At 51.7% G+C, this 14,149-nt stretch overlaps 1 protein-coding gene across 5 annotated transcripts in view; it reads left to right on the top strand.

Moving 5' to 3' along the window:
- EXD3 (exonuclease 3'-5' domain containing 3) overlaps positions 1 to 14,149 on the top strand; it is a 3,187,846-nt gene that overhangs the window by 1,692,860 nt on the left and 1,480,837 nt on the right. For all 5 annotated transcript variants that reach the window (XM_069609779.1, XM_069609780.1, XM_069609781.1 and 2 more), the window contains one exon: positions 12,456 to 12,619. In XM_069609779.1, the coding sequence (XP_069465880.1) occupies positions 12,456 to 12,619 (164 nt within the window). The remainder of the gene's footprint in view (positions 1 to 12,455; positions 12,620 to 14,149) is intronic.

Here is a 14,149-nt window from a genome sequence, read left to right as displayed (position 1 = left end):
CTGCGACTCCGTCACCAGAGCTTGGGCCATAGCATCTCTAACCCTGGAGTCAGCCTGCCCAAGCGGCAAACCATCTCGTCACCTTCCTATATGTCACGGACCTCCCAAACAGGTGCGCCAGTGATGTCAAGGCCTTCAGCGTGCTACTTACTGGAGCCGCGGCCCCCTCCTCTCAGGTCCGCCGGGACACCCGCAAAGTTGTGCAGGAAGAAATTAATCCCGTTTAGTGTCCAAGCCTCTTGGAAATACATATACTACATTACACACGCCACTCCTACACCGAAAGCATCCGACAACCACTCTAAAAACCAAGCACAGAACTCCAACCCTATGTTCCACAACCTCCATTTTGACGAAATCTGCACCTTCCGATAACTTCCTTACAGCTAGAAGAAGGGACGTAAGAAAAATGCATCGTGTTTTGAAAAACAACCAAACCTTATTACGTATCAACTTACTTAAAAATCTAAACGTAAACGGATTCAGAGCTGTTGCACAGCACCATTTTGATGAGCAGAAATCTAATTAAAAGTGATTTTTAAGTACAAAAAACCATCTATATAACCATCTTAAAAAGGAACATCTAAACCTTGGAAAGTAAATATGTATAAAAGTGTGCCAACAGGTAAAATATCCTAAATTGTGTATTGTATACTAAATACATTCAACCACTCATCCATACTCGGAACCACAGGAACCCTATGTAATACCTTGAATTTAGTTGTTTTAGCTAATAAGCCACCTCTTTGCCTTTTCAGGGTCTTCTGTTGATTTAAGGCCATTTGTGAAATATATTTTAAGGACTGCTGGCTTGACTAATGCAGTTTTAATTTCCTTTTCTTTTGCCAAACTCTTAGCTTCCAAGAATAGTTTGCTTCCCTCCACTAATTCTTTCGGATAATCCGGAAATATTGCCAACTGTTATTTTTTTGTAAGTCACTTGCCCTTTTTCTCTTGCTGCCTTCAGTACTTTCTCTTTATCATTTCGTAGCGCTATATTCTTTAACATCCTCTACTCCTCTCTAGATGCCCATCCTTACCATATTACCAGAATCCTTCTGTCTCGCCTCAGTCCTGTACCTGCTTCACTCAATACTCTATCACCAGCCCGCCCACACTCTGCCAATGACTTTTCTATTACCTTCTTCTATAAAATGTTCAATATCTGCACGTTGCTGAACATTTTATTAGCGCAGTCTCTCGCTTTTTTGCAGTAGACTAACAGCACTTTACTCTGACATCCCTAATTAGGACTGCACCGTCCTCTTTTCGTCCAGTCCTGCCGGTATTGTTCAACCTTTACCCCTAACTTGAGGTGACCGCCTCTCAGATCTAGATAATACTTTCCACCACATTTCCACCTCTACCGCTCCTGCTTTAAGACGGCGCAGATCTGCCACTCATGTGTCACTGAAGCACTGCCAGCTTGGTTGTTATTGCATGTCGAGGGATGGATGGTTGGATAGAAGCATCTGTGTGTGGTGTCACTTGTGAGGGCCACAGGTGTGCTATGCTTGTGTTGCTGCAGGCATTTTGCATTGGCGAGTGCCTAGAGGGAATTCAGTTGTGCTATTCACGCTTATTGGTTATTGTGTGCATTCACTGGTTTTACAGCTGGAATGAGATTGCCTTCGTTGAGAAAGTGCTGCTTGTTAATAATGTGAGGAAATGCAGGGGAAGTATCGATTGACCGATTGCTTCCTCAGTGCCAGCAGGGGGAATGTCCACGTTTTCAGTACTTTCCATAGCGTGGGCATCCCAGTGCCTTGTACTCCCCCCCCCCTCCCTCCATGCCCTGGCCCCTCACTTCCTCCCTCCCCTCCCCTCATGCAACCCGCCATCTGTCATACATCACATGTTGGAAAAACAACTCAGACACGTTGTAAAGTTGGAAGATTAAAATGCCTCAGCAGCTTTATTTTGCATAAAGTCTTGGAGTTATCTTACAGGTGATCCGTAATTCACCACCACAGGTATACTACTCTGTGTGCGGCTACCTAGGTATCCCTTGCCCTCCCCCCCTCTCCCTTAACGTCCTCGTCCGGTGGACGCCTCAGGTTGAGCCCGGCCCTTGCTAATACCCTCTCTCTACCCCCGGCCGTTTGTAGATTTCCCATGACCGTGTTTCCATATTGCCCCCCCTTTTGTTCTAGGTCTTTGTTGGGAATGCCCTGCCCCCCCCCTCCTACCCTGACACTTACCCCGTGCCCTGGGTCTGGGTCTAGATAAAACCGGCAGCCACGCGGTGCCTCGCTAGTGTTCAGGTTCTTATACCGGCACCACCACAAGTGCCCCAATGCTACACATTTCCCACATCCGTTGTTGAGGCCGACACCGCCCTCCGGTGCCGGCCCACACCTTTCTTCCTGCCTATATGGTCATCTCTTTGCGATGCCCGTCTATTTCAAGTCCTTTCTACTCTACTCTGTCCCCCCCTTCGTCCCCCAATTGCTGCTGGTACTGGAAGCCCAATCCTATCTATGCTACGCTGCCCCCCATGCTTCCCTTCCGTCTTGCCGAGCCCCTAAGAACTTCCCAGTTCCCTCTCCCCCAAGGCCTCTCTGTGAAGCCTGACCCAGTGCCCCCCTGCCAGCGTAATGTCTTTTCTGGGTACCCTACCCCTTCTCCTTCCTTCCTGTCCCAAGCATGCTCCTCCACTCCCCAGGTCCCCAGTTTTTAGGTCCCGCCAAGCCCCCCCCCCCTGTCGTTTCTGCCCCTCCATATCCTGGCTCCATTTCCCCCCAGATGCCGACTTCCCAGCCCTGTTCTTCTGTACCCCGTCTCATGTCCCCCCAGCTTTTGGTCCTTGCCCCCCTCCCTTGGGACTGGCTTCCTCTCCCCTGTTCCCTCTATTAGCCTTGCCGCCCTGTCTTGGATCCCCCACCTCCCTCCCCCTCCTGCCCCCCTCCTTCCGTGAAGACTTCCCCTTGCTGTTATTTTGTCACTGTTACCTGACCCCCCCGTAGTCTCCTCTTGTTCCCCCCCGACCGTCTTCCCTTGATGGCCTTGTTTGTGAGTTTGTTATTCGTCGTCCCCCCCCCCCCCCGCAGATTTTGGGCTTGGAATTGGCTCCCAAGTCCCCTACATCCCTCCCCTTTTTCCCAGGGCCTCCCCCAGCCTATTACTCTTGGGGCGCCGTAAATCTAATCTGTTGGCTGATCATTCCCCTATGGGTCTGCCAGTGCTTCGTTAAAGGGATTGACCTGTGACACCTCCAAGACTCTCTGCTGGCTTCCGGCGGCGGAGAGTTCCCCCCAGCCTGCACAGGACACTCCCTTTTTTTTTTAGCATGCCCCCGCGCCTCCCCTTCTGTTCATTCGTGGGGATGTTTTGGCGATGGGGGGTGGAGGGGGGGGGCGGGGTAGGGGGGGTGGTAAGAGGCGGAATTGACTCCCCTTTACCCCCTCCCCCCCACGCCCTTTCGATCTGTACCCCATCATGTGCATCCCGCGTTTGAACCGGATTCACGCCGGAACTTGCCAGGGCCCCCCCCCCCCCAAGACTTGCCTGAATTGGAACTGGGTAAATCGGGATCCGTCCTCGTGTCGGAACAAATAACCTGGCTCACCCCACCCCTGATCGCAAAATATGCTGTCATACTTTCCACTGGGCCAAACGCTTCCTATCCCGGTCTGGCCAACACTAACTCGCATCCATTGGGCTGTTGGTCTGTTTTCGATATCCTGATGATGACCGATATCCCCCCCTCCCTTATGCCATACATCTCCCCATAATAGGGCTCTGCAGCTTTGGTCATTCTTTGCCGGCCACACGGTCCGGAGGAGTGATCAATTTCGGTTGGGCTTTAGGCAGGGGGGCGGTCGGCTGTGGGGTTGGGGTGGGTAGTTGTGGGTTTGGAATGCCTATGGGGCCCGCCGGTGTCGCCCCCAGCCGTGCCTTTCACGCTGCCAGTTCTTCCTCCAGATCCCTTTTTGTTTTCTTGAGGTGTGGGCCCCCGCTTGTCTTCGCCGTCCGCTTTCGTGGGGGCCCCCTCTCATGCCTAACACCCGCTGGTGGGTTCTCGTGGCCGCCCGTGCCTTCGCCGCTTGGCGAGTCCTTGCTCTCCGGGACGTTTTTTCCTCCCTCCGGGTTGTTTGCTCTTCACTTCGCCCCTGTCCTTACCGGCCCCCTAGCACTCCTTGCTGTTTTCTGCCCCCCTCCTGGTTACTCCCCCTTTGCCTGTCCTCGTTGCGCAAGCCAGAGCACCCCTCCCCTGAAAAGGGAGAGGGGGATTGAGCCTGCGCGCCCTTTTTTAGCCCCAATTGCCCAGACCCATCCGTTACCGCTTTGCCAAGTGTAGCAAAGCTGCTTGGTTACTTTCCTACTAATAATTTACCCACTACTGTGGCTTGTGTCGTCTTGCTTCCAAGGCTAGCATGTAGGCCTACAATTATAGTCCTGCAATGCTCAGTGATTAAGCAACATGTCTTATGCATTATATGGTGCCTTATGTATCATTGGTATGATCCCAAGGCGGTGGTTGTATGAACGCCCTCGGGAACATGATATACCAGCGAGGGAAATGACGTCAACGAAACCTATAGGTACAGCATGGACAACACCATACGCTTTGTCAGCTTATCGAGATTTGAGAATTGCGTACACATATTCAAGCCTTGACAAAGCGGGCCATGCAGCAAGCTGGCCCCACAGACAGCGTTATATGCTTACTTTCTATATTGATTGTAAATGACAAAATTGCATATGTTCGCCACCATCAACAGTTATCGCACCTTGCCACGGTATCAGCCCATTACGCTACGGGGTACCCCCACGTCGCGACCCACCGAAGTAACTGGGGGCCTTGATACCTGCATACACCCCGCAACGGTTTAGTAGGAAATACCGAAATTATTGTTGCCGGCACGGATGCCCCCACCACACACTATTGTACGTGGCATTTCCACCACACCGCCTGCACGCTACCCCCAACCCAAACCGGGACACCATTACTCAGCCCTCGCCTGCCCCCCTAGCATTACCTACTGCGGCGTGCCCCCTACTCGCCTCCCTCCGCCATTGCGGGGCCCATGGAACGGCTCACCTGCGCGGAAAACAATGGAGAAATGCTCCTTCAGCCAGAGCAGTCGTCCCGCTACGGGTGATGTGCCACGCTGCTGCAACATCGCATTCAAAACACCTTCCTCGCCCCCATTTTCCGACCATTTGGCGTGCCCCCCCATGCGCAATACAAGCCCCAAAACGCATGCGCCCGATGATTATTAAGCAACATCCAGTGCAGTGCATTGAGTGCCCGTTTTTCACATCTTCCTACGCCCCTATTTCGCACGTGTGGGACGTTTTCTTTTGTAACAAAAGCATAGGAGCAGCAACTTTATCTTTTAAACTAATGTAACTAAAGGACTTCCCCCCCCCAAATGTTACCCCCATAGCTATGCCGTAAATCCGTTTGATATGAGCCCCCGAACTCGTTGTGTGGCCTCATGCGAAAAACAAACCAGGAGGCCTTTCAATGAAGCGGCCGGTGCCGCCCGTTCACCCCACAAGACTGTTCCCAAAATAAACATGCGTCAGCCTGAGTACAACCTGCATTGACCCGTAGTAGCCGCAATGCGGCCCGACCTTTAGCGATCCTTGACTGCCACTACTCCTCTCCTTCAACTATTATGTAAGTCATTTCCGACCCTTTTCCCATACAAGGCTTGTCCCCTTTGCTGAGCGCCTGAACCTCCCCTGCCCTGCTCTTCTGCCTTCTTGAGAGGCACCCCCCCCTTCCCTCGCGGCCATGCTGCGCAGTCCAATTTCCGAGTCCCCAGTGCCCCCTGCCCTCCATGTGCCTGATCAATCCGTTCATTGACGCTATAGTGGAACGTGGTGCTAGCTAACTACCATACCGGAAATGCACCACTGGCCCATGCCCTCTGCACATTACCCTCAACTCCCCCCTCCCTCACTCCAATTTCCCGCCTGAGAATTGCCAGCGCCATGTCCCCCCCCCCATTACACTGATAATACCATCCACTTCACGCCCATGATAACACCCCAACCCTCTACCGTGGTATACGCGCGCAGCCTTGCTAAGGCCTACAACGGTCCCAGGCCCGATAAATCCGCACTTTAAAGCCCCGCCCTTTTAAATCTAATGCACTACCACTTGATCGTCGTTCCATCGCATGATACCCCGTTCCATCCTGCCCAAACCAATTGTTTTAGATAAGTTCTGCACCCAACGCACTTCCCCCGGCAACCCCATACTGATTGTCGGATCCACCGTGCCGCATGCGGCCCGTGTTATTACCCTCGGCACAGAAAGGAGAGAAGTCCCCATGCACACACAGGGAAAGCAGAGGCAGCCTCATCAACTCAGTCCCTAATATTTTCCTCCATTCGTTACCTTTCCTTATTTTAATACATGCGCATGGCTACCAATAACACCCTTGACTTCCACTTAAGGCCAGAGGGGCGCTACCACTCCCATCCTCACTCCTAAGTACTCCAGGGGCCCCTTTCCCACAGCAGTTTTAAACAAGTGCTAGACACTGGTGCGCCCATGGTGGTGTGGTCGCAAAAGGGGGGCCTGCCATCCAAGCAACATTTCCATCAAAATACCTGCGTTGCGGCCATCAACCGCCGTGGCCGCAAGAGGGGCATGCCATCAAAGCAACATTGTCATAAAAATTATGCATTGCGTCGCGCCACATGCGACACAATTCTTAAAACCCATTGTGCTTGATCAGGAAGTATGCTCTGTTAAAAGCGAACACTCTCTGAGGCCGCTCCCCGCTTCTAACCGCGCTTTTGTAAAACTTGCTAATTGATTGTGTCGCCCCGAAGTCTGGAAGCGGAATAGCTGATTAATTATACCAAATCCTTGAATGCCATATGGGCACGTGTGCTGCCTTCCATTCCCCAAACGCACCCTTTCAATTGCTTACTAGACGGCATCCGCCTTGCTGACTGTTCCTCATGCCTGCGACGTGCCCAATTTAGCAAAATCATTCTATTTTCGTTATTTAGCAACAGAATGTTTAACCATTAATGGCCTGTATAAAAGGCGGCACCAGGCTGCAAGCACCTCGCTGCCCAGCGTTACCTTTCCTACCTCTGCCGTTGCATGACTCACTAGCCCTGAACAGCCAGAGGCTGCCGCCCTGGCCATTCGTTTTGCGGCCCCTCCACTATCACAGGGCGCACCAAAACTGGCCGCACCCTGTTGCCGCCAAACAGCCCCCAGGACAGCCGCCCCTCGACCTGGATCACAAACCTGCCGCCCGAGCTAACGGCTGTAACCACTGCAAAAACGCCCCCCAAAGCATTCCCAGCGCATGCTCTAACTGCTGAACCGGCTCCTTACCGAACGCCCTTTCCTGGCTGCTGCGAAGTTCCACCTTGCTGGAACCCGCGCCACAACTGGAAAACTTCTTCCTCTCGGTCGGAAACCCTGCACGGCCTCCCTGATCAGCCCAACTGGAAAACGTCCTCTTCGTGGTCATGGACTGCACAGCATTACCGCCACTGGAAACCATCCTTGTCAGTCAGGAACTGCAGTAAACGAAACCTGGAAAAAACGAAACAAAACCACGATCCGGTGAGGCAGGAAACCGAGGGAGAATGTGCTATTGTCTAGAAAAGCATGTGCCTTTATGGGGCCTGCTTCTCCCTCGGTTTCCTGTCCCACCCCTCACGTTTTGCGCGCTCCCGTCCGCTTCCGGGGGTGGGGTTAACGTATTCCTCCCCCCGCCCCGCCCCATGACCTGTTGGAGTCGTGGGGGAGGAGGTCGGCTGGGCAACCCCCACTAAGGGGCGGCGCCCACCATGCCACCTTCGCTGGCGCGTTCGCATGCCAGAGCGCAAGCTGTTCCTGGAGGTTGCAGATCTGAAATTACCCGCCCATATAGAGCAATGAGCTTTCACCTGCCAAATAAAAATGTGGGTGTTTTCACCCGCCACAGGGCCACAAAAGGTTGAGAGCTATGTTAGGAAGTAACCAGGAAGGCGTCAGATGGGCGGGGCTTAGGCCAGGTGACCAAGATCCACTTGCACCTGTTCCCCATCTACAAAGGAAAAGAGGCTGGAGGGCTCCTTAAGTAGGGAAAAGAGCAGCAACCTGGAAGGCACCAGGTGGGCGGGCGTAGGCCAGGTGACCAAGATCCACTTGCACCTGCTCCCCATCAGCAAAGAAAAAGAGGCGTTATGGAAGACGTGTATGCCTTTTTATCCCTTCAATGGCTCTCAAGGAACCAAACCATTAAGTAGCATGGACAACAGTTCCTCGGATTCAGGTTCTGGCAGGCCCAGAGGGACCGGGGGCTCTTCCGGGAGCTCTGGGGGCAGACCTGAGGCCATCCAGGCTTCCGGCTCGCAAGCCGAGGGGCTCTACTGAGAGATCCTCGGAAGGGCGATCAAGTTCATCCTCTTCTTCGACCCCAAGGGGTAAGGGATCATCGGATGCCACATCCAAGAGTCCGTTTTCGGCGCAATCCAGCAGAACTACCGGCTGAGGTGTCTAGGGCACCCAGCCTACTGGAGGGAGCTCTGAGGTCATGAGTCAGGGTGTTATGCCTACTGGCCATCTGGCCTAGGGCTCGGCTCCTACAAGAGCAACCTGAGGGTGACGCTTCTGTTTTGGGTGCAAGACCCAAGCTGTATTCTTCCATGTCTGAGGCCTCTCGTGGTTCAAGGCCTTCGCGCCCCCGCCGCCCAGGGCATGGCGCAAGGCTTCAAAATGGGGAGAGGCACATGGCAGAGCCTTCCAGAACGGCGTCCCATTTGGATTCAACTCAACCCCTGCCCGTGGTTTCACCCATTGAATGGGCTTTGCAGGAATATCCCAGTCCCCTTCCCTCTGGAAGTGGCAGCAGTCTTTATGGTACATGCATTAGATCTCAGGGGCACATCTACCCATCGCAGCCTTACGGCTACACGCCTCGGGTGCCTCAGCGCTTTCACCAGTAGCAGCGACCCAGCGCCTCGGAGGGCTGGGCCCAATGGGACCCGGTGGCTATGGAGAACCACTTGTTGGAGCGCTTCCACTTGCTCATGTGTTCCTCTCAGATGATGGGGGTCCTGCAGGATATAGTAAAGGAGGTGATCCCGCAGGTGGTGCCTCCCCGGCCGCCTCTTCTGGGTGGTCCTCTCATTCCTCCAGCGCTTCCGGTTCCAGTGCCGGTCCCTCCCCTGGTCCATTCCCTTCCACCTGTTCAGACCCCTCCACCTCCTCCTGTACCACTAATGCTTCCCCCTCAACAGCCATTGGACCTGTCTTTGGCTCCGGACTTAGAGGGGACCACGCCAGCACCTGTGTTCCAAGGACCAGCATCCCTGTGGTCTGTCAAAAAGGGGAGAGGGGACGATAAGAACCAATACGCCCAGTACGATGAACCCTCTGCATCGGTTAAGGCCTTTCATGACCGCCTTCAGGGCCTAGCGGGGTTCTTGGGGGTCCCTCTGCCTGAGGAATACCCTCAGGAGTCAGGAGTGTTAGCAGAATTTTTGGGCAAGCGCACCATGAACCGGTCTGGCATCCCTCTCCAGAAGATGCCCTGCAGGTGGCCAGAAAGGTCTGTGAGAAGCCCTTCACCAACACCCAGATAAACAAGAAGCTGGACAGCAGGTCCAGGCTGACAGACGGGGAGCCAATCTTTCTGGCACCCCACCCGCACCCTACTGCATTCTTCAGTGGTGGCTGCGGCCTCACTATATTCGAAAACATATTCTTCCTCCACGGGAGCCACCTCCAGTTGTCTTGATTCTTTGGATAAACACTGTTATGCCATTTCAGGACTGCATCTGTGGCACCCTAAGGCTGACGCCCTTTTACCGATGGCTAACAAGAAGCTGTGGCCGGATCTTGGGATTTTCTGCCCAACCTCCCTTTGTAGAGACGAGCCTCCTTCAAGGTCGGTCTGGCAGATGCCTGGGCCATTGCACCGGACTTCATATAGTCTTCGGTCTCCCACATCGACACAGCCAGCATTGCACTATGCCTTGGTGTTGAGATGAGAAGGATGGCGTGGATGCATGCAAATAAGTTTTCGTCTGACGTGCAAGAGCGGATCCTTGATCTGCCCTTTGAGGGCGTGGACCTCTTTCATTCGTCAATCGATGACGAGTTGACAAAGACTTAAAATTCCAATCAAACCGCCAAGTAGTTGGCCATTCTGATAAAGCCAGGGCAATGAATGTAAACCCTGTGCTTTCACTGGCTTCCAGGGGTTTCGGGACCGCAGAACACGGAGGCCTGACCAGTCACTAACAGGAGGAAGCAGCAAAGGATCTTGCATGTGTTTTTCCGCTCCCCACTCCTCTGATCCCGCCTCCGATGCCAAGAAACAGTGATGTCAAGGTTGGGGAACACAGTTCCCCAGTAGGAGGCCGACTGGCTCTTTTCCAGGACAGCTGAAAGTGTCTTTTCGAGAACCCTTGGATCCTATCCATAGTCTCCAAAGGCTTCAGTCTTCCTCTTCCTTTTCCTCTACCAACCTCTCCTCTTCATCATATTGATTACCGGGCTCTTTTACGGGAGGTCCTTTCGCTTTTGGAGATGCAGGCGGTAGAACCGGTTCCTCACCCAGACAGAGGCTCCGGTCTGTACTCCAGGATTTCTGCGGTACCCAAGAACAACCAGGCTGGCCTGAGGGTTGTCCTGGACCTGTCATTTCTCAATCTGTCTTTACCGCTAGAACGATTCAAGATGTTTGCTCCCACGCGCATAGCAGAGTCTTTATGTGCAGGGGACTGGATGTGTTCCCTAGACCTCAAAAACACGTATCTTTATGTCCCCATCTACCAGCCACATTGGACGTTTCTGCGGTTCACGATTATGTCGTGCCACTTTCAGTACAAGGTGCTGTCTTCCGTCTCGAACTCGGCCCCTCATGTCTTCACGAAGTTGATGAACGCAGTGGCGGGTCTCCTCTGCTTGGAGGGCCATCACCTATACCCCTATCTGGAAGACAGGATGGTGAGGGTAGGGTCCCCCAAGGGGGTGATCACTCCTGTCCGAGGTTGGTGAATATTCTTCATCAGCTGGGGTTCACCTTAAGGGGGTTGCCTAGGCTTTTTCCTCCAGTGCATAGGCCGCACCCGGTCTGGAATCTCGATATGGTTCTTGCAGCCTTACAGCGCAAAGCTTTCGAGCCCATGTCCACTATGGACATCTGCTTGGTAACACTAAAGTCAGTTTTACTGGTGGCTTTCACCTCTACGCGCAGTGTCAGGGAATTGCAAGTGTTGTCTTTGTCCAAGCCTTTAAGCATGTTTCACGATGACAGGGTCATCTTGCACACTCACACGAAATGTCTTGCCCAAAGTGGCCTCTCCATTTCAACTGAATCATGAGATATGCCTGCCGGTGTCCTTTCCGAACCTGCAGTCAGAGACGGAAAGATCCTTAAATTCCTTGGACCTCAAGTTTTACCTCTTTTGGACGAAATCCTTCAAGAAGTCTGAGTCATTGTTTTTGACCTCTGGGGGTTCCTGCCCCGGGTTTCAGGCTTCCAAGGCTTCCATCGACCGTTGGATGGTTCAGGTCTTTTTGGAGGCGTACACGGCCATGGGCAAACCAGTTACGGAGGGAATTCACCCTCACGTGGTCAGAGCTAAGGCCACTGCCGTCGCTTTCCGGAGAGATGCTTCTGGGATGTCATCAGCAGCGCGGCTACCTGGGCCCCTCCGTCGACCTTCTAAAAGCACTACTCCCTGTATAGCAGCTCCAGGCGCGATGCTGAGTTTGGGCAGGCGGTTCTGAAGAACCTTTTTGCTTCATCCTAGATATGAGGCATGTTGTCACGGTTCCACCCTATAGTCTTTTTTTGGTGGAGTCACCCACAAGGATGGAGGAAAGGGGACTGGGACGTATAAGTAATTACATTTACTCACTGTAGTGACTGGAGTACTCCTAGTCCATAATCCCCTTTCCTCTATATGTCTTACCCCCCCCTCACTTACCCCAGCTAGTATGCAAAGGGCTAGTATGTAATGAGCGTAGCTAGGTATCTAAGCATCCGATGTGTTCAAAGGGTACTGAGGTGAGGCGCTGGTGGGTGGGGCCTCGGCAGGGCATTGCCACGCCCTCTTTCGCTATACTAAATTTAAAGGGGTAGCTCGATCTTTCACTGCCAAAGGTTCCGGTATTGTCCCCATGTTGGGGGACATCCACAAGGATGGTGAAAAGGGGACTATGGACTATGAGTACTCTAGTCACTACGTTGAGTAACTTTAATTTTTCTTTCACGAGATCCCTGGAACGAGTTGTGCTTGGTTGGCTACCATTTTGTTTGTGGCATGCAAAAGGAACCAATTAAGTTCTAATTCATTACATGTATGTAAATATATTTCTTTTGAAATCTGTGTTATTTATCCCATATGCTTCATCTTCACCAGATTCCAGTTCCCCTTCTCCCTTCAGTCTCCCTTCTCTCCCCTTCCTTCTTAGTGGTATATTATCAGTTGATCTTGGCCTAAATGTAAGATGTTCATGTTCTTTTACACAGCCTGTGATGCCTACTGTCTGTTAGATGTTTACGAGGCACTTTGTGCGGACCCAGCACATTTTGGCCTGAGTCTAAACTTGGCAGATTGTCGAAATGGAACCCACATCATGAAGCTCAATGTGGAGAAACCAAAGAAGAAATCTGAGAAGACCGGCAGCCACAAGGTCAGTGAAAACCCATCCCACTGGTAAGCCAACCACTTACCTAATCTTTCCCAGGAATCCCATAGTTAATGCATGGAAGTCATTGCAAAAACAAGAGCGAATTATACTATTCTCCTTGCTGGATAACTATCTAGCAAATCTTTGTACAGTTTACAGGCCTAAAAGAGCTGTTTTCCACATTGCTGTCTCTGTCCTGTGGCAGGTCAGAAGGAGGACAGAGAGAAGAGTATCTTCCATTTTATAAAGGTTTTTTATTATCCTTTAAAATAAATAAACTCATATCTATCCCTAAACTATGAGTTTTCCCTGTCTAACCAAACCAAACTTGGATGCTCGTCAGTGAGACCAAAGGGGAAGAACTGTCCTCTGTCCAAATCTAGTCTACTATGCTACTACCACTATTCAAAAAGATAACTAAGGCACAGGAAAATGATTCCCTTCTCCTGTGTTCTGCTTCTCAGCAAAGTCACTTCAATATTTAATTTTTAGGTAGTTCTCGGCAACTACCCTCAAAAGTTCTTAGAGTTCAGAAATAGGCTTCTTCACCTTTCCTGATGTGTCTTTGACACAGTACTTTTCTCTCTCTGTCTTGGGTCTTTACAAGTATTGCTCTTTCCTCCTTTAATGCCCACTCTCTTTTCTTGATGGGCAAGTTCATTTCCCACTCTTCCCTAATAGTGAAATTAGCTTGGCAGTTACATTAGTTATTCTGAGTTATAGTCTTCTCTTCACTGTTACTGGGACAAGTATGATTGTGCCAGTAATGATTCACACTTGGACTCCACTCTTCAGTTTCACCAGGACGAGTATGATTCATGTACTCTTTATCGATGCTATCCCTCCCGGGTCACCTGCTGTCTTTTACCTCCTTTCCTAGTGGTTAGCATCACCGGACCTGTTGGCATGACTGTAATCTTTCCTCGCTCTGTCTGGTTGGCTTCACTCTTCTCTCCTTTTCGCTCTCTTCCTCAGCACCCGCTCTCTGATGCAGGAGAATCCATGATCTTGGACCATTGCTTGACTGGGTAGTCCACTGCATCATGGTCACTCCACCACACACTCTTTGACTTCTTCTCTGGGTTTCTCTTTCCCCATGTTCCCCAGGATCAGCTGTTCTCATGTCCTTTTTCAAAGCCAACTATCTCTCTGGTCTGAACTTCTCTTCTTGTCTCAGCTTCTGCAGCCACCCGGTTTCACATCTCCATACTTTTCTGTTTCCTTTTTTATGACGGACAGCAGGGCTTTCCCCAGTCTAGTGGTATAGTCCTCCTTCACTCTCCATTGAAAGTTCAGCAATACTCGATTACGCCTCTTCTTTTCAGTATTACCAGAGACAGATGCTTGAGTATTCTGTATTACTCAACCACACTTCTTCTTATCAGTATTTGTGATACCAGTTGTGAGAAACCAGAAGGTGTCTCACCCACTAGTGCCCGGGGATCTGTTGTGGTCAGGACACGGCCATCGCTTTTGGATCCAGTTCTTCGGGGTGGACCAGTGTGGGAGGATCCGTTGGGTGAGGGGTCTTTG

Source organism: Ambystoma mexicanum, chromosome 8 (genome assembly GCF_040938575.1).
Source record: "Ambystoma mexicanum isolate Mex_15411 chromosome 8, UKY_AmexF1_1, whole genome shotgun sequence".
In the NCBI taxonomy this organism is placed as follows: Eukaryota; Metazoa; Chordata; class Amphibia; order Caudata; family Ambystomatidae; genus Ambystoma; species Ambystoma mexicanum.
This window is presented reverse-complemented; position numbering and strand designations above follow the sequence as displayed.